Source organism: Melozone crissalis, unplaced genomic scaffold (assembly GCF_028551555.1).
Source record: "Melozone crissalis strain CALT ecotype California unplaced genomic scaffold, PUWL_Pcris_2 ptg000042l_1, whole genome shotgun sequence".
Taxonomy (NCBI): Eukaryota; Metazoa; Chordata; class Aves; order Passeriformes; family Passerellidae; genus Melozone; species Melozone crissalis.
In genome coordinates, this window is record NW_026535820.1 from 56,554,259 (window position 1) to 56,579,569 (window position 25,311).

General features: G+C 44.4%; 1 protein-coding gene across 1 annotated transcript in view; it reads left to right on the forward strand.

Annotated features, from left to right (window-relative positions):
• The window catches only part of BMP6 (bone morphogenetic protein 6), an 87,276-nt gene that overhangs the window by 57,020 nt on the left and 4,945 nt on the right, over positions 1-25,311 (forward strand). Inside the window, exons 2-4 of the mRNA XM_054285008.1 lie at positions 5,318-5,510; positions 17,614-17,762; positions 18,939-19,136. Coding sequence (XP_054140983.1) covers positions 5,318-5,510; positions 17,614-17,762; positions 18,939-19,136 — 540 coding nt within the window. The remainder of the gene's footprint in view (positions 1-5,317; positions 5,511-17,613; positions 17,763-18,938; positions 19,137-25,311) is intronic.

Genomic DNA, 25,311 nt, shown 5'->3' on the forward strand with positions numbered 1-25,311 from the left:
ATTGCCTTTGTGCTGATTATGTAGATGTGGTGGTGAATCTCCTGTTAGCAATTCCAGTTTTCAGATGTTTTCTCATTTTATTTGGGAGCGGGTCATGCAGAGGAGAAGTAAATAGGAACCACTTACATTTGTTCTCTAACTGAATTCAGGAACACTTATGCAAAACTCACTTTGCATAAGCAGGCTGTGAATCCTGGCTACTTTTCCTGGAGCATGTGGCCCTGCAAACCAAGTCACCATTAAAGATCTTGATGTGCAAAAGATTTTTCGGTAGTTTCAGCTTTGCTGGGGTCAGAACAGATGCAGAATGTCCTAAATAGTCCTGTCTTATTAATTTGCAACCCCACTCCTTCCCTGTGCCCTCCGAGGCACATTGTCATGGAAATAATACTTATTTATATAGGAAATTTATTTTTAAAAAATTACTTTTAGAGCTCTAGGTTAGTATTTTTGGCTTTGTTTTATTAGAGTTGGAACTGGAAACTTTCTTAAGCCAGTATTTTAATTCTCACCTGAACACTTGACCTAACACTTTTCTCAGCAGCTGAGAACTGGAGAAAATCACCAGATATGATACTTGGTGCTGCTGTTCTAAGTGAAAATTGTGTTTCCTCAGGAAAGGCTCTTGACCTGTTATTTCTGCATACTGGTTTGATTTAGATCCAAAAAGAAATGCTTAAAATTCCAATGCAGAAGGAGAATTTATTTCCATGGCTGTCATTAGACTTATGCTTCCTTTGGTCCAAGGTGTGCCCCACACAGTCAAATGGAAGTAGGATGGTATAGTTGCCGAAATAGATGTGTTAATTTCTCAATTAATTTTTTTTTCTGCACAGTGTTTTTAAAGTAACAAGTATTGTAAGCAGCACGCTATTTTTAAACCAGGGACATTTTGTGCTGAAATTGGCTATTGCAACACTGGGTTAGAATTAGAATACACAAAATTCAAAACCACAGTAACCCTAATTTTACCATTCTTGCCTTTTTAACTGCTCAACAATAGTGCTGTGTTTGTATAGTATTTAAAAATATTTGTTAAGTGGTATGTAAAGAGCTACTGGCAGGCTGCTCTGTTAACTCTTTCTGCACACTTTGGCAGTCTGGTCCGAAATGGACTCTGGTGAAAACTCGGGAATGAGTCCCATGTCCAGTGCTCACACCTTCCTTTGCATTGCAAGCAAAGGAGCAGCCACCAGCCAGGACGGGGACAGACCCCCATGGTGGAGTGGGCAGTCGCTCTGGCTCGTGATGGGCTAAAGTCTGTTTGCCATCTCCTTTTCCAACTTGCCCTGGTATCTGCAGGCCTGGAGTTGTAAGCTCCAAGGACTTACTCTGGTAAAAGAATAGTAATGTTTGGGATAATACTTGTCTGACCATGAAGATGAGTTTTATAGGCTGTCGTTCATGCCATGACCTCACAAAGACTGGTTCTGCCTGGCTTGGTCCTAACGTTCCAGCCAGCACTCTGGGAAAAGTAACGGGGGCCCAACACCACTCAGGGCTTCTACCTTCCAACCTGCCCCAGCTGTGAGCTGCTTGATTTTCCCTGCAAGAGCTTTGCACAGTTGGGACATTCTTATGTCCATCGTCAGATGGAAATTAGCTTTGGATTTCACATCACCGGTCAGACTGACCCGAATGTATTCATGTGGAAAAAATAATAACGGGAAAGCAGCTTGAGAAATGATTTCTGCTTTTTGCTGTTGCCTTGCATTTTGGTGTGTGCTGTCTGTATTTTGAATACAAGCTTATCCGATGCATTGTAACGCAATAGCAATCCTGACTGGGTAATCCTGGGAACCAGCAGCTTGAATCTTGCCTTTCCAAATTTTACTGTTCTAAAACTTGACTTCTTTGTTAAAAATGAAGAGTTTCCAGGGGGCAAAAAGCCCCCAGAGAAAGACTGTTGGCATTTTATATTTTTAAGCTGTCTTGCTGAATGAAAACAGTCGATTATTAGCTTGATGGGGTGACAATGAGTATATAGAACTTAAATATCTCACCACTCCCACAAAGAAAAAAAAAAACCACCCTCCATTGTATCATGGGAAGATACATAGCCAGAAAAACTTTCCAACTCATTAAACTTTTATACTTGCTTCATACAAGCTTAATGTAGGCTTTTTTCCATCCTGTGATGTTGTTGGGCTACTTCTGAACTGATCCCAGTGGAGGAGGCACCATCATCTTAGCAGTACTTCTTTCTTATAACAGAAACCTGCCTTTCTTTTAGCAGAATGAGCTGAATTGCCTAATCTGAAGGATTAAAAAAAGATTTCCTTGTTTGTGTGTTTCGGGTTGTTTATTCTGCCAAGCCTGATAACGAAATCAGTCTGAATGTTTCCCCTGTAATCAGTTGAGTCAGCTTCTATGATTGTGTGGTGTATTTGGGTAAGAACAGGGATAAAGGAAGAAAGTTTGAAAAAAACAGGAAAATACTATTGTGAATATATCAGGCAAGTTATAAACTGAGAAAGGGTAATTGGAGTCAAACATCATACCTGCTTCTACTTGTCATGCTCTGTGGTAGTTGTTTTGATGGGCTTTTCTTCCTCTTGTGACTTGTGTTTGAAGTTTTAGGAGAGGAGTGTGGGAAAATACTGATTTAAAGGACTAGAGTTTGGTTATATCCCTTTTAAACTGCACATTTTGTGGTGATGAGTGGAGGTCAGGCCACTGTAGCTGGCTTGAGGTCAGAAAGGAACAACAAAGAGTGATATTTGGTCTCATTTTGAGCTCTGTGCTGTGTGGGACAGCTCCAGGCTCTCTTTTGTGTGCAAGGAGAGACCATATCACATGTGGATGTAGGACAAGACCTGGCAGGAAGCATCAATGACTCCTTTGCTGTCTCTGGTGTAATTTTAGCTTTCTGGCACCCTGATGGAGTTCTGTTGCTTATCCTGGTTTGTGTCCTTCCCCTTGCTCTTCCTGCTTCTTCTTTATCACACTCAGCCACGAGCCCGGGGAGAAGCCGCCTCACTGCACCTCGCCCGTAGGTCAGCTCATCCCTGTGACAGCATGGAAGGGGGTGTGGGCTTCAGCTGCTCACTGCACCCATGAGCGAGGATGTAGCGAGTTCTAAATCGAGAGCTCTTGCTTCATACGTGTGCCTCTCCAAAACCCTGGATTTAGACATTCCCTCACCATTAATTACATCCTCTCGTCTTTTAGCAGTGAGTAAACGGGCCAAGCTGGGCATGTCCTGCTGCAAGCAGCCCAACGCCGTTTCTCATTGGTTGGCTGCCTACAAGTTTCTCAAAGTATATGACTCCTCTCCTTTGGGAAGTGCATCCTGTGGGACTCTCCTCAGGATGGGGAGTGATTGGGCAGCTCAGGTCCTGTCTCAGAGGACATACATCCAAATGACACCAACCAGTCCAGTATTGCTGGAATCAATCCCCATTAAATACAGGGGCAGGTGCTCCAAAGGGAAGCCCAGATCACCCATAACCAACAGCCAGAGAGGTAATTCCTGGTGGCACTGGAATTGAGTGTGTTACCATCATTGGCCTTGGTGCAGTCTCTGATGGAGATGCTGGGTGTCACAACCTCATTTCTGGAAGCCATAGAGCCCAATCACCCTCATTTGTCTGTTGTTTGACATATGAGTTGCTCAGACAGATGCAGTGCGAGACTAACAAAATTGGCGGCAGTGTCTGACTCTGACAGCAGTTTGAGAATTTGCCTGTTTGCCTTGTGGCAGCCCTTAACATGGCATTTCCCAGTGTGGTGTCCCACAGAACGCTTGGCAGCAGTTATGCAGAGGAGAAAAGATTTCCAGGTGAGCTTCAAAGAGAAGGATGTGACTAACTGTCTCACAGGGAGCCAGGACATGGACCCAGCCAGATGAGGCAGCTCACATGGAAGGGCTGCCAAAGGAAAGGGAGAGGACAGACGAAACTGTGTCTGCAGAATGAGGAGGAACTGGCAATTGGGCAAGGTGGAGGGGAAAGTCTCCATGGGCTGTTTCCAGCAGCTGGGAGATGTCTGTTCTTCAGGGAGGTAACCTGTGGGTAAAGTGCCGAACCTCAGGCACGCTGGCTGTCATTCCTGGCTCTGCCGCAAGCCTCCGCCGCCTGTCCTTGGACAAGTCACTCTCCCGGTGACTCAGTATCCCAGCTGGAGAGCAGGCATTGCTGCTTACCTCATGGGGATGTTGTGAGAGTAGGCTTGTGGACGCCTTTGCAGTCTGATGTATTCAATGGGGGCAGGGGGGAACAACAAAAAGTGACCACAAAGACAAACATTAAAAGGGATCTGTTCTTCCTTTGCTGCCTGTGCACGTAATCATGTCCCTAATGATAATGTAATGGTGACTTATTCATCACTGACATCCACTCCTTCAGTTCCACTGGTGGGAATGGCTTTTTGTTTTTACTTTTTGTCCCCTCAGGCTTGTGAAGATGTAATTTTGTATGTTTGTATAATATGTTAATGTTTTAAGCAATTTCTAGTAGAAAATTAGAAAAAATAACAAACAATTAATCAAAGTCAGACTAAACTGAGATTTAATCAAGTAATACAAGAGTGGGACTGGAAGCAGAGTTTGCAAAGGGAGCCTCAAACAGAGAAAATGCAAATCCTATAGAAGGAGGAATTCTGCTTTGTGTCTGTCTTAAATCCTGTGCCTGAGGGTGTACCCAAGGAGGTCTAAGACCAGAAACTAAAAGTGGTCACTCTTCAGCTCTCTCCTTCTAAAATAAGTTTCTGCAAAGGAGGGGGAGCTCTGGTTGGCTTTAACCCTCAAATAAATGTCATGTTAATTGTATTCACTCAAAAGATGGTCCAATGGCTAGTGTACAAACCTGGGTACCAGAAAAACAGGACGTGTTAGGGCACTTAGGGAATCGGTTGACCTGGTGCTGTCACTTGGTTCTGCCTGTGCCTGTGTGTGCTAAAGCAAAATGGAGCTACATGTCTCCCTGCTTGGAAGAGAGCTATGAGACTTAGGGAAATGCTGTAAAGAACCTGGAGAACCACAGGTGATAAATGCTGAGAGTGATCACAAGGTTCAGAGTTTGCTCAGGAGCAAAATGCATGGTCATATTTCACCTGTCAAAGTTGGCTTTTCTTTAAAAAACAGGAAATCCAAAACGAATTGGCTAGAGAGAAGGAACATTCATCTTCACTTAGTACTGTATTTGAAAAGCTTTAATTGCACAAGTTTTCCTGACACTTGCCAGGGCTGTCTTTGGAGAAAAAAAACAAGATTCTTGGTTTTTTTGAAGGAACAGGTGGCAGCATGTAGAGACCTTTTGTTGTTAAATTTTAGTCATGGTTCCTTTTTTTTCCTTTTCTTTCCTTTTCCCATCTGCAGTTGAGTATGACAAGGAGTTCACGCCTCACCAGCGGCACCACAAGGAATTCAAATTTAATTTGTCTCAGATTCCTGAGGGCGAGGCCGTCACAGCTGCGGAGTTTCGGATCTACAAGGACTGCGTTTTGGGAAGCTTTAAAAACCAAACCTTCCTTATCAGCATCTACCAGGTGCTGCAGGAACATCAGAACAGGTATGCAAGAGGGGGCTTGCTCTGTGCCACATGCTGCTGTCCTGGAGAAGGCTGAGGTTGTGCAATAGTATTGATAAGGCTGAAAATAAATATAGGTTTGTTCATGTTAACAGGGTTATGTTATTGCATGGTCCTTTCCTTATGGGAAATGGGCATAGTAGGGTGTGAGTGAGGGTGTGACTTAGCTGCAAGCTTTGTCTTTAAATAAAGAAAGAATCTGCTGAGAAGCAGTAGATTTTTAAAGCACTGCTGGCATTGCTGTTGTGTACTGAGACTCACATATCCCCTTTCAACTTAATACTAGCAGCCTGTTTGAAAAATACTGGTAATTAGCTCAGACTTGATCTGCTCTCAGCTGGACTTATATTAAAGTAAATAAAACAGAAGAAAATTCAACATGCTGACCACAGGTACAAAATCATTTCTGGTCTTTCAGTGGCAATGAGAAGAGGAAAAGTGAGAGAGGCAGGGTAGAAACTGTGACACAAAAATCCAAACAAGTGTAAATGGAGTGATTAATTTTAAAAGAGTAATGTTTCAGATGGAGGAATCATGTAAGGCTAAAAGATGGAAATACATGGTCAATTAAATGTCAGAGTAATGCTGTGGTACAAAAGTGTTTCATTACTTCTACCGAAACTTGTCAGGACTGTAACTGTTCCTCTGCTGCAGGCATTAAAAAAAAAAAAAAAATCAAAACCAGCAGTGTTTGAAAAAAGCTCAATTTTTCTCTTTGAAGGCTTCATGGGCATTTTCCTTTCTGCTCCTTCTTTCTCCAGCCTTTCCACTGGTACCATTTGGAGGGATCAGCCTTTGGTGATTGGCAGTTCTTAGGGCAACATCAAATAGCTCGTGGTTGTTCTGTGGGGAGTGTGGCTTCTGGGGAAAAGAGAGAAATACTTGGGTACATAGGTGATGGGGAAGAAGTTGTGGGTTTTGGGAGATCAGTGTTCCCTTTGTGCTTCAACTGGGAGATTACTGGAGTGCCTCCTGGGGTGTTGTGCATGCTGGTTAGGATGTTAGTTACATCCGTGCCCAGTTGAAGAACTGATCAAAGTCCAGACAGTCCTGCAGATTTCATAGATGTTAGATATATTGTTCATTTGGAGACACACTGCAGAAAAAATGGCGAGTGTCGGTCTGCTTCAGATTGCAGAAGTAGAGATCCCACCTCTGGAGCAGGCAAGAAACCTCTGCCAAGTGTCTGTGGAAGAAATTGGTATGCTGCTCTGTGACAGTCACCAAAGCAGGGCACAGAGTAGGAGAACTGTCAACTTTTATGTGGATATAACATTTTTTCAGAGTAAACTGAGCAAGCAAGGCAATGTGGGAAAGAGAATAAAGAACTGGATAAAGTACAGAATATGGCCCCTAGTATACCCTGCTCCTAACAAATTTAGAAACTTCCTGTTCTGAAAGTGGCTGTGTGCAGCAATGATGCTGGGACCTTGTATCTCTGTTTCACACACCATACCAGAAGCACGCCAAAATGGGATTGCACTGCGAAGCTGGGACGTGTCCTTTGGCATCTGCATGTCCTGGGCATCCCTGGGTGCTAGAGGTCTCCCTACGGACAGAGCAGAGGCAGGAGCACCTGGTGGGGATCCCCAGGGTGGTTTCTGCCAAAGAGCTGCCGAGTATTTTGGGTCTTTCCATTCCCTTCTGCCGTTGCTGGCGGCCATGCAGAGGGGATCCCGCCGCTGGGACTGGGAATCCTAACGCGCCTTCCTCCAGGCCCGGGCTGCTGCCAGCAATTCCCTGTCCCTCCTGACAGGGGCTGGGCGTGAACCGCTGACCCAGGGATGAGTGTCTGTAGTTCATTACTAACCCCTGACTCATCCAGTCCCTCAAGGCTCCCTTTTTGTTTCTTTTCCTGCTTTATTTATTTACTTTTACTGGTGGGAAGGAGGGAGACGTTTGGCTGAAGCATTTTGTACTTCAGATGAGTCTGTGGGACTTGTCACATCATCCTCACAGAGGTGGACAAGATGTGGCTCACAGATTCCTGCAGCTGTAGAAAGGACATGCCCTTTTCCATTCTTTTTTTCTTTCAGCTTAAAGGACTCTTTCATGTATGTGAAGAATATAAAATCATATTTGAAACTGTGTGCTTCTTTACTAATACATGGATAGGCTTCTATTTTCTGTACAGCTTTCTATTTTAGGCTGTAGGCTTTCTATTTTATATATATTATCTGTAAAAAAAAGTGCATATATATTTATTAATTGTCCCCTTTATATTAAAAATAATCAGATGCTCAAAGAGTTAAGATAGTAGAAGCTGCATATTGCATATTCAGTGTTACACATTCAGTTGAGGTCTGACTCCATTGGCTACAAACATTCACCCTTACTGGTGACCTGGGTGGAATATGACCTCTAAATATTCTTGAAAACAAATACTAAGAAATTGTATTTAGCTGTTTGCTAAAATCTCTGCATGGAGGGGGAAAATGCCTCAGATTATTTTGGTATGCCTGAAGAAACTATATTATTTGAGAGATTATGGGTTTTGATCATCCATTCACTTACTTGCTTTTACTGGGGGGCAAAAGTCCAATTTTTTTTTTCTCCCCTCTTGTCTCAGTGGATTGATTTGGAATACCGTGTTCTCTTTTCCAGATCAGAACACTGGTAGGTTAAATTATAAGAAAAAGAAAGCACTCGGTTTTGAAGGCACTTGCTAAATATTTGTAAGGCTTCTATTGAATTTTAGAAAACATCTTATGAGCCAGAAAATAACAGCTGCCTTTGACTTAAAAAAACAAAAACTATTAAAAAAAGTTGGGTCACACTTCCTTTAGATTAATGGTTTTGAATGACAGCCTGATATTTCCTGACATTTTACGACATTTTATTGCATGCGGAGGATCTGTAAAGATCTTGAAGTCTAGCTGGTGAGCTAGCAGGTGAGAGAGAGGAGTCGATGTCACATCTTTTTTCATCTTTTTGTGCTGACATACGTTCCTTCTGGTCAGGACAATTCATCTCTAAGGGCTGCAGAAGGTGCCTGTTCAGTCAAGATTTCCAGTCTGCAGAGAAAGTTCAAAGACAAAGACACTATGTTAATCGTGGTGTTTATGAGGTTAACAGTTGTCTGGGGCAATTATTGGTAGCTCCTAAAATACTTTTGGGCACAAATGATTCCTAAGAGGGGAGCTGGCATGTATGGATTTAAACCAGGAGTCTACAAGGGAAAGGCAGCATGCACCTCTGGGGGAGGAATATAAAGAAAAAGGATCCTGCCTGCTTCTATCAGAGAAACAAGTTTGGCAGGGCAGGAGATAAGAGAAATGTTCAGTAAATACAAATCTTCACCAAAGCTCAGAGCCTGGAAGTATCCCTTGGCTCCAATTGAGTGTAATGAAGTGGCTTAATTTAGTATTACTTGAGCAAAGGGAAAAAAAAGCTCATCTGGACAGTAACAGCGAGAGCGTGTGACTCCAGCCCAGATGTGCACTGCTGCACGGATTCGTGAGGCATTGCTGGCTGCTCCCTGATGGCTAAAAATGGAACCAAGCCTGAGGCTAAAACTTCTGCCAGTTACTGAATTACCGAACTGATTTTTGCCATTGTAGACAAGGCTGATATCAGGGACTACATGGGCCCATTTGAGGCTGTCTTCTAAGCAGACATGTATAGAAAGAGAGCTTGAATGATCAGAGATCAATGCTGATTGAAATAGCATAAAACTTCTGGGCAGAGATATGACTTTGTCCCATCAGAAATATGAAAAATATACTTGTGGGGGCTACAGGCAGTGAAACTCACATTGAGGACCGTGTGGTCTATGTACATTCTCTCTCAAAAAAAGAAAACATTTTTAATACTGACTCACTTGTGTCAGTAATATTTTCATCTCCCCATTCCTTCCACCCTTTCATAAGGTAAGAAAAATAGTGCCTAGAAACGAAGCTTTTGTTTTTTAACCAAACCGTGGTTAACGGCCACGTTTTGTCATAACACAAACTGCTGGAGCTGTCAGTGGGATGCTGCGAGGAGATTAATGAAATCCTCGGGATGGATGGGTCAAGCTTGTGGCCAGCCATGAGTGGTATGCATTTTGGATTGTGTGGAGAAGAGGCTTCACCAGGCAGGGCTGAGGTGACATCTGGTTTGCTTTGAGGGGGATGGCTGGGTTTTGGAACAGGCTGTGGGCTGTAGGGGCTGATGCTGGGAGAGGGAATGGGCGACACATCTGGCGGATGTTGCTGCCCTTCCGCTTCTGACCCACCAGAGTTTTAAGAGACTGGGCTGTTTGAACACTAGGGTGTGACCTTTTTCTTCTTCCCCCCCCCCCCCCCCCCCCCCTCCTTTGGAACATGCAGGAAACAGGGACCTTTGCCAAAGCATTAGTTTAGGAAGGCAAATGGTGTCAGCTTTGTCAGCTTCCAGGTGCTCGTCCCACCTTGGCTGTATCTGGCAGACTGTTTAATTTCAGCAGGCAGGAGCTACACAGCCTCAACTCTCCTTCCTTGTGTGATACTAACACACAGCTAAACCTGGCACCTGGACTTGAGTCTAAAGTGCAGGACTGATTTTGTGGAAGAAAAAGCCCTCTGTGAATTTCTGGTACCTCTTGGGAGTGGAATGCCATGTAAACAAGACCTTTACAAAGGAAGGGAAGAAATGAGTTTGTCCCTGAAAACCGATCATTATTTAAACAGTTTCTTTCTCAAAACTTCCATGCCCTCACCCAGAGAGGTGTCAGGTCAGGACTAGGGAAGGCAGTTTATGGTTGATCAAAGATGTTAGTCCTTGGTTTGGATCATCAGTATGTTTTCAAGTGTAAATATCCTGCTAATGCAGACCTCAAAACACTCCCACACTGTCCAAACAACTGATCTATGAAAAACACAGTGGCCTGTGTTAGTGATCAAAGGAAGATACGGTACGTTAATGGTCAGTTTATTAAACAGTTTCGTTTGCACCCAGAATGAAATATGGGAACATGATGGTCAGGAAGATTCCTCCTACATGAAAAGACACGTGTGGACATAAATGTGCCCTGCAGAGCAACTGCCTGGCGACCGTGTTCCTGTTCTACAGAACACGATTCCTTAAGGGTTAAGGCGCTTGTTGGTTTTAGCTGCCAGTTATAGTGGTAATAAAGTCTTCCTCTTTGCAACAGGATATTTATACAAATGTGATCCGAGCTTCTAATCTAAAGGGCAAATTGATTCAACTGCAGTGTTTATAGCTTAGAAAATAAATAACCCTCCTCGACTGGGTTTTGGAACGGGTTGTGTAATACAAATGACAAAGCTAGCATCAATCTGTTTCAAGTTGGGGTCAGATTTGTATATAGTGTGCATATATTTGTATATGATGGAGCCGTTTCCATGATACTATAGAGAGGCATCTGTCCGCATCTCAGTTCAGCTCCCACTGTGGGTATGTGATTTGTTGTGTTTTAGGCTGGTTGGTTTAGAGCAGTTTGAAAGTCAGAGTTATTCTGGGTGAAACATACTGGTTCCATAACCAGCTGGCATTCTCTATCTAAACTAAAGAATGCCGTATCAGTGCCTTATTTCTTTACTTAATGGACAAAGATAAATACTACCCCTTTGTCCTCTCCCCCATCTTCGTGCCTCAAACTGCATTTAAACTCTGAGGTGTAGTACTATAGCTGTCACTACAGCTGGAATGCCCCTTTTCCTTATAGAATTGTAGTAAAAAGTAAAAAAAAAACTTTCTTATTCCTATGAATTGGGATGATTTTTTTCTTTGCTTTAACTGTTCCAGTTGGTAAAATATTAATTCCTCATATCTGTAAAGCTCAAGAATTTAAGCTGAATGGGTTGGCACACCTTTGCACCCAGACATTTGTGTTGATTTTACTGGGCATTATCATGGACCTGTAGGTTGAACTTCCCATAGTCTTGGTGTCTTCTAGTTCTAGGCTCTGATTTTCCTTTGCCAGAAGCAGCTCTGAAACTTGGGTTTCACTCTGGTGAGTCTGGAAGACTTAACCCTCTGCCCCAGGAGACTTTGGTACCAGAGGCAACGGAGACAGTGTTACAGAACAGCCTTTTCAGCACAGGGTTACTCTTTAAACAGAGCAGTGGAGGTGCGAGGCTGAGCTTATCCATTCCTTCACGTTCTTTTCCATGTCTGGATGCATCCAGGATGACTTTCCCCTTCCTATGCTGAATTGCAGACCTCCTCCAGATTGTTCCAACATCTCCACTCTGTGCTTTTTTCCTCTGCTGGCTCTCAGTCCTTGCAAATCAGTGCCCAGCTGCTGGTCTTCTCTTCCACCTTGGAAGCAGCTTCATTTGTAGGTTGGCATTTCTTCATATTTCCTTCCTTGTTTCTAAGAAGCTCTTACAGGCTGTGTACTTCTCTCCTGGCCTTCTGGCCCACAGGTGGCATTGCTTCTTCAGGACAGCTAAACTGAGCCTCACTTCTCATGAAACAATAGAGACTGCCTTTGCTTTCCATGGCAGCTCACTCCAGGTGCTGGCATTCCCTTGCCTGAGGCTCTCTGTACAGGAGAGCACTGAGAGATTCAATTTCCTGTGTTGCTGTTAAGTCTTTGGAGTGCTGGTCATTTGGACACGCTAAGTTGTTAAGGTTTTGTATTGCATCTCTTGGCAGTACCTTGTGCCATGGGAGCTCCACATAAAGTCCATTCTATAAGTAATAAACACTTTTAAATTTGAAGCAATGCTTACATCAACTGCAAGATGGGGGATCTACAGGTCTGAAGAGGCTGCAGTTTCAAAGTTTCATATGTGTGGAGCTCCATCCAGCTCTGCAAGACCAAGTCAGTTGTGGGTAAGAGTGATTTGCCCATTGAAAGTAGATAAGAGCAAATAATTTTGCTAGTTTGCTATATACAGAACATAATGCAATTTTTACAGAAAGTTGATGTCACCACAAGCTAAAGACACTGATCCTGAGGTATGCAGAAGAGTATTTGGAAAGTGTATTAATTAAAATGTAGATTCCACACACTTCTGTGCAAAATTCTGTTTTGAGAAACTGCTGCTAGGCAGTCTAGACTATTATGTCAACTTGTCTTTGAAGAAAAGTAAACAAAAAAGTTGAGCTGAGGAAAGTTTTAGAGACTTATAGTAATTAATGTTTTGGTAAATGGCTGTTGATGCGTAACAATCCTTTAAACACCTAGGTAATCGCAAGCTTTGAAGTTGGGCCAAAAATGTTGTTCCAAGACATGTAGTTAAAATATGAGACCTTTAACTTGGTCATTTTGAAGGTGAGATTTCTGTTTGTTCTCACTGTCTCCCTGGTAAAACTTCTGTCTGCTCAGGGAAAGAAGGCCAGGGAGGGTGGGAAAGTAAAAAAAAATAGTTCAACAGATGCTTCTTTAAATTTAGCTTTTTATAGCTTTGGTGTTTTTCCTGTAGCAAAGTTCCATGTTGTAATGTGTATCCAGAACGGAGAAATTATTTTAATGTGAACATTTCACTAAGTACAGTAACTAAGAGAAATCACTTGACCTGGTTACTAATTGGACTGAATTCTAATTTAATTAGTGTTCAATTAAAAAGAATTAACACCTAGAGACATTCTGTTGAAAGGTTTACACAGAGGTTTCAGTTAACAAAATATTATTCTTAGAGGGGGAAAGCACTGAAGCTAAATGCAAGCTGTTTCTCCTATAAATGCCCTGAGCACATGGTTGGGATGCTGGCATTAAGAATAGTAGCTATATTTGATATTTATATCTGACAAATCTGCTCTCTGAGGACACTGGAGCTAAATCCTGCCTTCTGAATTACACAGGCCATATTTCCTCCAGTAAACTGTGTACTCCATTCTGTTTATTGCAGCCACTTGTGATTGCTCTGTTGACCTTTGCTTCTCTGTCCTTCTCCAAAGTCTTCTGAAGGCCATGGAGACACTCCCGTCTATTTCTTGAGACTTGAGCCGTATTTCAGGGCCTTGATGCAGAACAAAGACCTCCTGTTTTGAGCTGGGAGTCTCTAATTTGCATCTTCCTGTTTAATATCCTCTCTTGTATCACGAAAGTTGTTTCAGCTCCTCACCTCAGTTTCTCCCATTTACTTGCTTCCCTTTAATAACAAAAGGTTAATAAATAATATGCCTGCAGCAAACCTTCCTGTAGAAATCGGTAACTGGACTCATCCAGATGAGACTGTTGGGCTCTTTTGTGACAATGAGGTGGCAGTAGCTGTGTGAAAACCCAGAGGCAGGTTTAGACAGAAAGCATGAAGAAGCTGCCTCTTTTGGTGATGAAATTTATCTTCTGTATGCTGAATTTTAAAGGAGGTGCCGGAGGTCCTTTGATGTCCTTGACATCTGGGGTTGCTTGGGCATTAAACCTTTGGACTGACTCTGCTTTCTTCAGCCTATGTTAAAAGCAGATACTTCTTCCTCTCTCTTCAGTGATGCTGGCTCAAACATTTCTTCCAGCCTTTATTTTTCTAGATTTTCTTGTTCTTCACACTCTCTTTCTGTTTCCCTCTTGCCTCTGTTGTTCTCAAAAGCTGAAGCTTTCAGACACCCTTCCATGAATGTGACCACATACACATTTGCTGCTTCCTCTTGGCAGGCCACTGCCTGCCTCACTGCACACGATCAATGTTGTCGCTTAATGACTAGAAATTCAATAATTTATTTTGTGTGACTTGTTCAGTATATTTCTCACTTTCTTGTTCACTCTTAAATTTTGCTTTGACTGTGGGCTTGCAGCTAGTTATGTGTAGTGCTCTTCAGCATGGTGTTTGACTGCTTCCTAGACTATTTATCTTTTGGACATAGCTATAAGGCCATGTTCTTGTTATGCAGATGAAAATCTTTGTAATTCCTTTTTCTCTGCAGACTTTTTATCCAAGATCTCTCCATTTAGTCCTTGCACGTCTCTCTGTCCCTCGCGACTGCAAAAGCTCCTCCACCTTTCCCTGTCTAGTGAGATATTCTTTCTCTTTGACCAGGGGCTGAGATGACATTTTCTTTCCTTTTAACCTTCCTTCCTATTTCTCTTTGGCCAGAGGCTAGTCTGGGAGATTTCCCAGTGTCCACTTCAAGATCAGACATCATATGCCTTTTTTTTGCAGGAGTAGCAAGGGTATCTCTTAGCCATGCAGCTCTAGAAAGGGCAGATTCTCCTCAGGGGATTCATGGTATCTGGTATTTGGAGGGGAAGGAGGGGAAAGTATGTTCCCTGCATGCAAAAAGAAGTCCAGAGAATTTTGTTGCTAAGAGCTGAATCTCATTGAGCAATTTTCAAGTACTTGCTGCTTGGCCAAATTTGAGGTGATTTTGTTAAGGGGCAGGGGGAAAATGCAAGATTTCTTTTCTGAAAAATATAAAGGAGTGGTTAAAAAGACACAGTTAAATTGTTGGGAGGTTTTTATATGTGAGTAAATTTTTCCCCCCTTCTTCCTCCCTAATTTTGTCTTTGGAAATAGATGACTGAATATTTTTTTAAAACCTTCATGCCGAAATGGAAATTAGTAATGATACACAGTTCTGTGAAGCCTGCTGAGTCTTGGGCAACAAATGTTGAGTGAAAAGAGGCTTAAAGAAAAGGTATTCAGGTGTGTTGCCTACACATCCACTATGTCCTAAAATACTCGTGGGGTGAACCTTCATCCAGTTGAACAATGCAAAAGTCATCTGAGTAGCAGAGCTGATTGAAAAACCAGTCCTGTAAGGGACTTTTTGGAGAGACTTAACTGGACTGGAAAGCCTGATGGTCCATTTTTCTTCATTTACAGAGGAATCAAAATCTTTCCAAAGAGAGAGTGACAGACTGGGATAAAGTGGCTTGTTCTTGTTTGGTAGAATTGTTCTTTGATCAGACAGTTTTCTTACTATATTTGTGAAAGATACTAAAATGGGGGATACCCATTGGAAAGCAAGTCTGTGTTTTAAGTAATCTGATAATTGTGGAGGTTCAGTCTGAGGTGGAGGGGGGGGGAAATTTGATTTGGTGGAAAGGAAAATTGCATTTGGACATGAAAAATCATTGAAATTTGAATGACTAGGGAATTACTGTGTCAGCAGCATGAATCCAAGGATTATGGTAGATCACAAGGTGAACATGGGTTAACAGTGTGAGTTTTGTGAAGAAGCCAAAATCATATTCTGAGGTGTGTGAGTAGAGGCGCAGTCTGTGAGATGTATCAAGATTATCCTTCCACTGTGCTCAGCATCAGTGAGGTCTTGATCTGAGCTGGGTCAATAAAAAGCAATGAGAGAATTCAAAGTCTACAGACCAGGGCTTGTTAAGGAGAGACTGAAGATATTGTTGTAATAAGAAGGGGACATTGTTACATTTATGTTAGATAAAAAAGGGAGAGAAAGGTCACATGAAGCCCATTCAATTTCCAGGAAAGATGAGAGAGTTCCTGAAGCTGGAGATATACAAGATCAGGTCAGGCAAACATCTCTCAGGAACAACATGGGTCGTAGGTGATCCTGCCTGGAGTTCAGGGGAGTGGCCTACATGATGCTATGTGGACCATTTTGGCTTTACAGCTCTCTGATGTCCAGGTACCTTCCCAAAGGTCAAGGCAGTGGGAATGTAAACTTTTCTTTGTGTTTTTTTTAGACTTGACTACTCCTATGTACTCCTGTGTTTGTTTTAATGTTCAGGTTTGCTCTTAGAGAGTTCCTTGTGTAGAGGAGTTACAGAGTTCAGGAAGCAACTGGTGTGAGGAAGAAGGTCAGAACAGGTGCTAGGAAAATCCCTTTTCAGATAGAGTTGACTTCAGGCATTGGAGAGGCCCAATGTTGAAGTCATATGCAGAGGTGGGAATGATGTAGAAGTTCATTCCTCTCTTAAAACTGGAGAGGGAAAGAGTGGTCACAGCTGCAGCTGCTGTTTGCAGTTGCCTTTAATCAATGTTTCTGTTTAAATACCTTGCCTGGGAAAGCCCAAATCTCTCAGCCTTAGGGTTTCCAAAGCATGGAGCAGCTGACCGGCCTGCTGCTGTTGGAGGTGAAGGTCAGAGTTGATCCTGAGCCCTCTTGCCACTGGAGGAACGGTGGCAAAGACTCCTGTGGGAAAGGCTGCTGAGTCAACCACAGCCTGCAGCTACCAGTGAGGTGGAGGAAAGCCTCCATGCTGTAAAAATAGGAGCTCTAGTACACTTAAATGCTTTTTTTTCCATGTGTGATCTCATGCAAACCAAGCTGCTGGGCAGTATGACATAGCAGTTGGCCAAAAATAAAATGTAACTTAATAAAATTTTTTTCTGAATTTAACCTTTGGTGGGTAGGAGAGACAGGTACCCTGTTTCCTCATCTACAAATGTTAGAGAAAAAATATCCAGGGGGGAAAACATAAGAAGATGGGATTGACACCTGGTATCCATTTGTGGTGATGACCACAGGTAAAGGATAGGAGTTGTAGCTTTCTTGAACAGGAAAGTTACATCTCTAATACAGTAAGAAAATATACATGGGATTTCTCTGGGTGCTTCTGCAGCTGATTTCATTGAATAGAGTTTGGGTGAGTACTTGGTGCTGTAAAAAAGTTATTGACTTAAAAGCATTTGAAGCTGAAGCCCATGAAGGTGGTACAAGGCCAGCAGCCTTGAAGCAAGGCGTCCAATTGTTGTTGATAAGCCTCAGAAAAATGTCTTTAGAGGCCTTTAGAGGTCCATTTTCCTTCACTGTTTGATGCTTGGCCAGTTGGTTTTTTTTGGTGCTTTATTTTAGTCAGTTGAGGTAAGCCTGTGTTTATGTGTGGGGAGCTTAAACTGTGACACCCCTATGGCAAAAGCCATAGAATGCCTGGTCATGCTGGTGGTTCCACTGGCTATTAATGTAGTAAATGTATGAATGAAGTAATGTCAGGGCTAGCAGTACACTCTTCAGGAAGAAGAGTGCCTTATTCAACCCTTGCTGGTGGAGAAATGGACAGCCCTGAGGAGCAGGATTGCTTTCCTCCATCTTAGAAAATGGTGAAAACCTTTACAATCCTGAATTTCACGTGTGGAAGTATGTGTGTCTCATGGCAAAACTCTGGATACAAACAGGCAGATTTGAGACATTGTTTTGTTTTAGACATTAACATAACTATTGCAGATTTTGTTTTTGTAACAGCAAAAGCCAGGAGAGAGAATCCCCAACCTCACAGTCTTGTCATTCCCCTTCTCTGCAGGGCCTCTGACCTGTTTCTGCTGGACACACGAGCCGTGTGGGCATCGGAGGAGGGCTGGCTGGAGTTTGACGTCACTGCCACCAGCAACATGTGGGTGATGAACCCCCAGCACAACATGGGGCTGCAGCTGAGCGTGGTGACCCGCGATGGTAGGTCACGGGCCAGGTAGCACGAGTCTCCCCTCAGTGTCTTGGATGCTGTCTGGGAGTGGTGCTAGCAGAACTCCACTGGGATGAGGCAGGGTGGGCACCCTGCATTCCTAAGGCAGCTGCAGCCAACACCAGGAGCGAGATGTCTGAGGGCACAGGTGGTGGGCTGTTGGTTCCTGCCTGTCCCATGATGGACATGTCTTTCCCCGTAAGTGAGGTCAGCTGTCTCTAGGCGGTACCAGGCCAGCTGGTGGAGATGGCTTTGGGTAGGGCCTCAGTTTCTCCTTGGAGGTGGAAGGGGGCATGGAACTGGGATGCCATGTGGGGTGAGGTCTGGGGATGAGAAGAAGAGAAAAGGCAGAGGTGTGTACCTCCCCATGTGGGTTTATGTCAGCTGTCCTGGCTGCTGTGGCTGCTGTTGATCTCATCAAAGCTGATGTGGGAGCACTGCTGGAGGAACTATGTGGTTGTCGTGTGGGGCAGCTGTAATAGCAGCATTTCGCAGCCTACAGAAACTTTGAAAGGTGGAAAAGAAAAGAAAATAAGAGACCGCAAAAGTGCATGAAATTGGAAGATAAGCAATGGAGAGGATCTAGATGAGCAGAAGGTGACTGACATCTGTCTTCTATAGGAACCAATCTCCAACCTTGTTTTTTTTCTATTGCTTCATTCTGCAGTTTAGTACACCTGTGATGTCAAGTAAGACTAGAGGAGCTGTCTACTTCTCCCTGAGGAAATGTTAGTGCCAAACTCTACCTTCCCAGCTGGGCTGAGAGCCCATCACTGTGCTCCTGGCCAAAGCACACCATCTCTTTGCCCTCTGCTGTCCCTAGACATCTCCTAATCTCATGTCTGCTGCTTGTGTTTCACAGGCAGCAGGACTGATGTCATGACACATCAAGTTCAGTGTTTTACATATCTATCTATATAGTTTCACTGCCAAAATGGGACTGGAGGTGCCAAAGGGGAACCAAGGAGCCAGATGCTGCAGTGAAGGCTTGTCCAGCATGGGTGGAGAGCTGTCATAAAAATGTCCATATGTTGTGGTGGTAGGAAAGGAATGTTCAGTGTTTAAAGAGGAGTATGAGCAAGAAGAGAGGAGACACTGGTTGCTTAAAGGAGCAGTGCAACTGCACTGTTTCTCTAACTTTTCTCCCTTTTCTGTTTGGCTTGAAGGTTTCAGTGTAAGCCCTAGGGAAGCAGGGCTGGTAGGGCGAGATGGCCCTTATGACAAGCAGCCTTTCATGGTGGCCTTCTTCAAAGTGAGCGAGGTTCACCTGCGCACCACGAGGTCGGCCACCAGCCGGCGCAGGCAGCAGAGCCGGAACCGCTCCACCCAGACTCAGGACGTTTCCAGGGTGTCCAGTGTCACAGGTAAACCTGGAACAGGGGTAATCAATCATGCAGCACAAGCTGGGGTGATGTCTTGCAATGGTGTTGGATGCTTTGGAGGGCAGAAGCAAGAAGGGGGTTGTGAGGTGAGATGCTCCTCCTTGGGGTAATAGGTTACATCTGCAAGGTTGTAGGACAGGAGGTCTCATGTAATGAAATTTACAGGAGTCCTCTTGAACCCAGCATGGAGCCCAGACCCCCATGTGAACTTGCATCCATTGAATTCAAGGTGGTGAGGTATTTTAACCACAACTCTTGTGCTTGTAGGTTGCTTGCTATACAGTATTTGTCTAGAATTATGCCCTGTGATATGCAGTATTCCAAAGACTCTATCTCTGTATGCGCTGAGATTTATGGTGCTGCATGTATGCATTCCCAGCAGAGTCCTCTTTCAGTTTTCTTTGGAAAAAACATGGAAGAACAGCATGAGTTGCTTTATCAGTGTACACATGGTAGAGTACCTTTCCAGGCAGGCAAAGAAGTTTTGCAGTGGAGAAGTTGCATGTTGCAGGTTTTGTACAGAAGCCTTGTGAGTGCTGTTGTGGGTCGGTGGGGCAATAGAGTAACAATGAAATTTTGGCAAAAATTGTGAGCTTTCTGTCTTCTAAGTCTTGTCTGTTTTCCATTACCACAAGCCCATCGCTGAGTACCTTCTTTCCTCTCAAACATTTCAGCCTATTCCAAGTTGCTTGATTAATTTGCTTATGCTGCCCCCTTTGTTTCCTGTAGTATCCCTGCTTTTCTCATGCTTAGAAATGACTATGCCCCAAGGAAGAGAGGCAGTTGTATTTTTTATTCTATGTCCGAACACAGCAGAGGGACATGAACCAGCATTGCTGATGCTTAGCTGGTGAGAATATGTAGGCTGTTCCATGCTTGGATTGTGGGTGAGCCGTGCTTGATCCCAAGGTGGCTCCATGCTGCGGGGAGCAGAGCCAGGCTGGGAGCCCTTCCAGGGCTGGCAGCCAGGGTTTGTGCATGTCGGTGTGTTGACTCAGCTCAATTGCTCCAGCCCACTGTGGTGATGGCCTTGCCCTCTGGGCTAGTGTGTGCCAGCAGCAGTTGGCCACTGGTGGCCTTTGCATGTCGTTGTGGTGCACGCTGCAGCGTGGCTGTGGGTTCCCATGCCATGCCATGCCATGCAAGTGCCAGGCTCAGCTGGGTGTGAGATGGCCTCTGTGGATTTTAAGGGCAGGAGGAACAACTTGGTTCTGTAGCCCAACCTCCCTGGGGGAGGCTGGCCAGTGCCAGCGTGGCATTTCTGGAGGAGTTATCATCTAATCTGCCACTGGAACACCTTCTGTGGATCCAAGTTGCTGAGACCTGCTTTGGTCCTCCTTCAGGTTTCCGCGCTGCAGTTTTACAGCTGGGCATCGTAGCTGCTTGCTGAGTTATTTTCCCACATGATGAGCTTGCCAAGGGCACAGGGGGTTTATTCAGCTGGGTGTTGTAAGCCCAGCTGTTATGCAGGCAGTTCTCCCACTTAGGTAGGCTCAGCTTCTGTGCTCCCTTCACAAGAGCCAATTTTTTAATGCATTCACGGTGCTTTGGGAAAGCTACGTGCTGCACTGCTGTTTTGTGGTGCTAGTGGCACTTGGAGTCAGGATAAGCTCCAGCTTTCTCTCCCTGGCTCTGCAAACTTCACAGTGCTCAAACAAAATTTTCACACTATTAAATCAGGTGATGTGACTCAAAGCCCCAGAGGGAGCAGATATGTTGGGCAAAAAGGGCTATTTGTAGTTTGCTGCTTTCTTGACTACACCACACATCAGGTCATAAAATTCTAAAATGACAAAAAGGGAAAATAGCTGGCATTCTGTGGTCTCGAGGGCTTTTTTTGGGCCAGCTTTAATTTAAAACCTGGAATTTGGCAGCACAGTGGTCAACAAGGTATAGTTGAGACTGTAGATTTAAGGCAGGGGAAAGGAGGGGAATTTAAAGTTAAGTTGTATGTTTGGTTGGTTTCTGTGTTTAGAAAAGAGAGACTATATCATCTTGTTTTCCTTTCTAAGTGTGACACTCTCAGACTCTGTTCTCTTTAAGAAGTGGTTGATTTAACAGCCCAAGAGACACCAATGACCAAAAAGTGTTTTTAGTGTTAGAGATCACAGGGCTTTTTTCTTTTTTTTTTAACCTGGGAGGATAAAAAAATCCTGATGGATGGTGGGGCTGAGGAGGCATTTGCCCCAGGATGAAGCAGAAGGCAAGGCCAGGGATTATCCTAAAGGCTGCCTAGCTCTTCTTAGAGTGCCCTGATGCATGTGGACTCAAAGTGGGTGCAGAACTGGGATGCTGCAGTTCCCTTCTGTGCCTCTCCTCGCCCGTGCATCTTCTTCTCTTATTGTATCTCACATCTTGTCAGACTTTTGGTCAGTGCTCTTTCCCAAGGAAGAGGATTGCTGCTCCCTACCAGGGCTTGAGATCAGTTTCTCTTCTGCAGAGCAAGGCACTTTTTAGTTTTGATGGTTTGTTTGGTTTTTTTTTGTGTAGACTGCAACTTCCTTCCTCTGTGTTAATCAATACACGGGGTTTTCTTTTTTCAGTCCAGAAAGGAACCCCTTTCCCAAAAGATGCTGAGAGTTGTTTTGGGGCAGTATGTTTTAAAAAGCCCCATTACAGTTGTCCTGCAGTCAGTACCAAGAGCTCAGATGCTAAGGCTGTGTCTGTGGCACAAGGTTCTCAGTGGTCTGTATTTTTTCTCCAAGAATGCTTATTTCCATGCATTATAAACACGTAATTATCTCTGGCTCATATAAAGCAGAACTGAGCAACCCCCATGGTTACAAACTGCTTTGACATAGAGTCCTTGGTCAGTGCATTCCTGGAGCCTCAATTCTTCTGCAGAAGGAGGATAAGCAGGAAGAAAAGAGAGTATTTTCATCTGCTGAGGCAGGAAGTCACATGCCAGGTCTGGCCCCGGCCATGGAGGGACAGGGTGGCTGGGAGGAGCCCGCAGGTGTTTCTCTGCTGTTGTCTGCGGGGCCTCGAGGCCCTGGCTCAGCTGAATCTGGCAGTGGCTTGAACTCGTGCTCTCAGACTCGTGCTGACCCTCCAGCTGAACAAAGAGATGGGACTGTCCAGCATAACAGGCCGTGAACCTCTGCCCTTCAGCCACCTCCACGATTTATGGGTTTTGCACAGGGCTATCTCTCCAGTGGCGATAATCCTTCTCTTCGCAAGTCAGTCTCTAGGCACATCCCTTCCTGTCAGCCCCTCCTCGTGGGGAGAATTTAAATTCCTGACTTTGGGCTGCACTTGCTGCTCTGAATGAAACTCAAGCCAAGTCCCTTTTCAGGTCCTTCTCTTTAAAGCGCCTGGACTGATGTGAGGAGCTCCGTGAAAAATGGAGAGGCCCTTCAAGTGGCCTTTCCTTCCAGCAGATGCGCACTGCACCAGACAGATTTCCCCAAGTGTACGGGAACCAGATATTGCAAAGGGCAGCATGCACAAACACTGAAGGCAAATAAGGCCAAATGCTTTTGTAATGGCAAGGGCCTTGTTAATAAACTTTGTTATCTGGCAGCCAATCTTCCCTCCAGTATAGTTTTCCCTTCAGTGCAGGGTTTGGATGCAGACTGGAGCATTGTGGCCGGCATTTCTGTGTGTGCCTTCACATGCAGGTTCACGTCAGCCCGACATCTCCCCTTCTTCCCACCCAGGCAGATCACTTTCATGTGAAGTGGGCTGTTATTAACTGTGTGATCAGTTTACACCAGCTTTATCCGGACAAATCACCAAAGTCAAACACCAAGAAGAAGGGGCTGGCCTTGGAGACCTCTGTCAAAGCTATTTTGAATCACAGAAGCAATTAATTACTGTGTGGAATTTGGTAAACTGGCACCTTGGGAACAGCGAGGGTGTTCTCAGATGGATCGACCCAGTAAATATTTATATGTTCTTTGCCAGCACTTGGTGTGGGAGAGGCTATAGGAAATCTAAGGTGGGTGCATAAGTGTCTGTAGGAGGAAGACCATTAGGGTCAGGCTGTTCTCTCACCCTTTTCAGCAACACACATGCCAGTGTCCAGCCTTAAGAGAAACATCTGTGCTTGCAGAAAGTCAGACCTGGGTCCTGGTGAAGGCTGACAACATTCAGTGCAAACACACCACAGAGACAAGCCGTCTTAGCTGTGGTGTTTTAACTGTGCTGCTCCGGGAGTTATTTTTAAGTGCAGAACTAGGGGTTTGAGCTTTTTTTAAATCTCTGTTTTAGACAAAATTGTTTGCAGCATGATTAAATGCAGTGCCTTGTAAGTGCCAAGTTAGCGTTTCTGAATTGGTATGTTCAGGGCAAAAAATAGAGACAATTTTACTAAACCCACAATGAGCCTACAGGAGCTCCCAGAGCAGCTCCCTAAGCTCTCAGAGATGCTGAAGGACTCTGGTGAGCAATTCTTGCCAATTGTGCCATGGCAGTGTGGGCCAGCCCTGTGGCAGCTGTTTGCAGCACCTCCCCTCTGCAGACTGCCTGCCTTTGGCCCTCCTGGCTCCCTGCTGCAAGGCTGACAGGAAGGGACACAATCCCTGTCACCTCTTGGCAGCTGGATCTTGCACTGCAAACCACCCCGAGTGGCAATTTGGGCTAAAACAGCTGAGCACGCTGGCCTGGGGTGGCTGATGCTGCTTTCCAGGCTTTGCAGAAAATGTGTTGTGGAAGCCAACTTCAGTAGCTCAGTGAGCTTTAGGTCACTGCCAAAACCCTGTGACTCTGTATTTCTCTTCTTTTCAGGCCCATAACTGATGGGATTTCAGGATGTGGGCCCTATGTAGGGCGTATGTTGGGCCCCTAACTGTAGGGAATGCTCATGATTATGTTCATTTGTACTGCTGCATCTTTTTCCCAATTCAGAAAGCCACTGCTAAGGGTTGCTTAAAGGTTTGTGACTTACCTAAAGTTGGGCTCAAAACTGCTCCCATAAAGCAAACGTAGTCAAACACATAACAAGAAAAGAGGGCAGGAGATCTTGGGGTGAGGGTTAAACAGAGAAGAGTGCAAAGCTAGGGAGAGGGGATGTTCAATGTGTTGACATTTAGAAAAGCAAAGGCTGAGGCTGGGCAAGTGAGGAGGTAGAGCTGTCTGCATCTGCCCTGGATGGAGAGCAGCCAGGGCTCCATGCAGAGTGTGAATCAGGTGACTGACCAGTGAGCTGAGGCGAGGTTTAGTGTGAGAGAGGACACGTTCATAGCATGTTCTGCTTGGTGTACCTTGTTAAGCAGCTCTTTTTTTCCACCCCTGTGTTTTCTTAAACTTGTGATTGCTTGCAGCCTTCCTTCCCACTCCTGTTTTCTCTGCCTCCCTTGCCTTCTCCCCTTTCCTGTAGAAGATCTGGGTAAATTGTAGCTAGATTTGGATCATAGCACAATTTTACCCACTCAGTTGTGAATAGATCAACTCCACTGTCAAATACAGATGGTTTTCCTCTAAACAATCTATATATCCCATTGAAGAACAATGAAGTTGTGTTCTCAGGTGTTTTAATGAAGGCCGTTGATCACTAAAAGCATCTTCTCATATTTTTTTTTTCCCTCATTATGACCAAATAATTTCAAAACATCTCATGGTAGAAATTTGCTCCTGGGCTAAGCCAGGGACTGGGAAGCTTCATCCGAAATAAACCACCACACCCTGGTTTCTACTGGGTATGTCTGGTTTGAAAAAGGAAAGCTTGAATAGAGAGGCTTGCCTCCGTTCTCGCTGCCGCGTGCTGCTGGAAGAGCCAATGTTTATGCTGCAGCAGGCTGTTAACCAGCTCTGCTCACCTGATTAAATCCGTGATTGAAGTGAAGCTATTCAAAGGCTGAAATGCAATCCTCAGAGTTTCAAACCCAACTGCTTCTAAAAACAACTCTCTAATCTTTGGTGGTTGGGAAGCTGGGTTTGAGGTGTAGGGTTTTTTCAGCCCTCAATGTTAACTGTACCCAGCTGTACTGCTGTGCTGCCCTTAATGTCAGTTGGATGTGCTTTTAGTATTATAGTTTTTCTTCTGAATAAATATTTGCATTTGTAGTTCCCAAACTTCTGGGGGGGGGGGGGCGGGGGGAATGGTGCTGGAGGGAAGAAAAAGAAAGGCTTATTCAGAGCCAAGGAAAAAATCACTAAAAATATTTTTCTATCCCAGCTGCTGCATCTGGGGAAAGCTGCACTGGGAGGGTGCCCT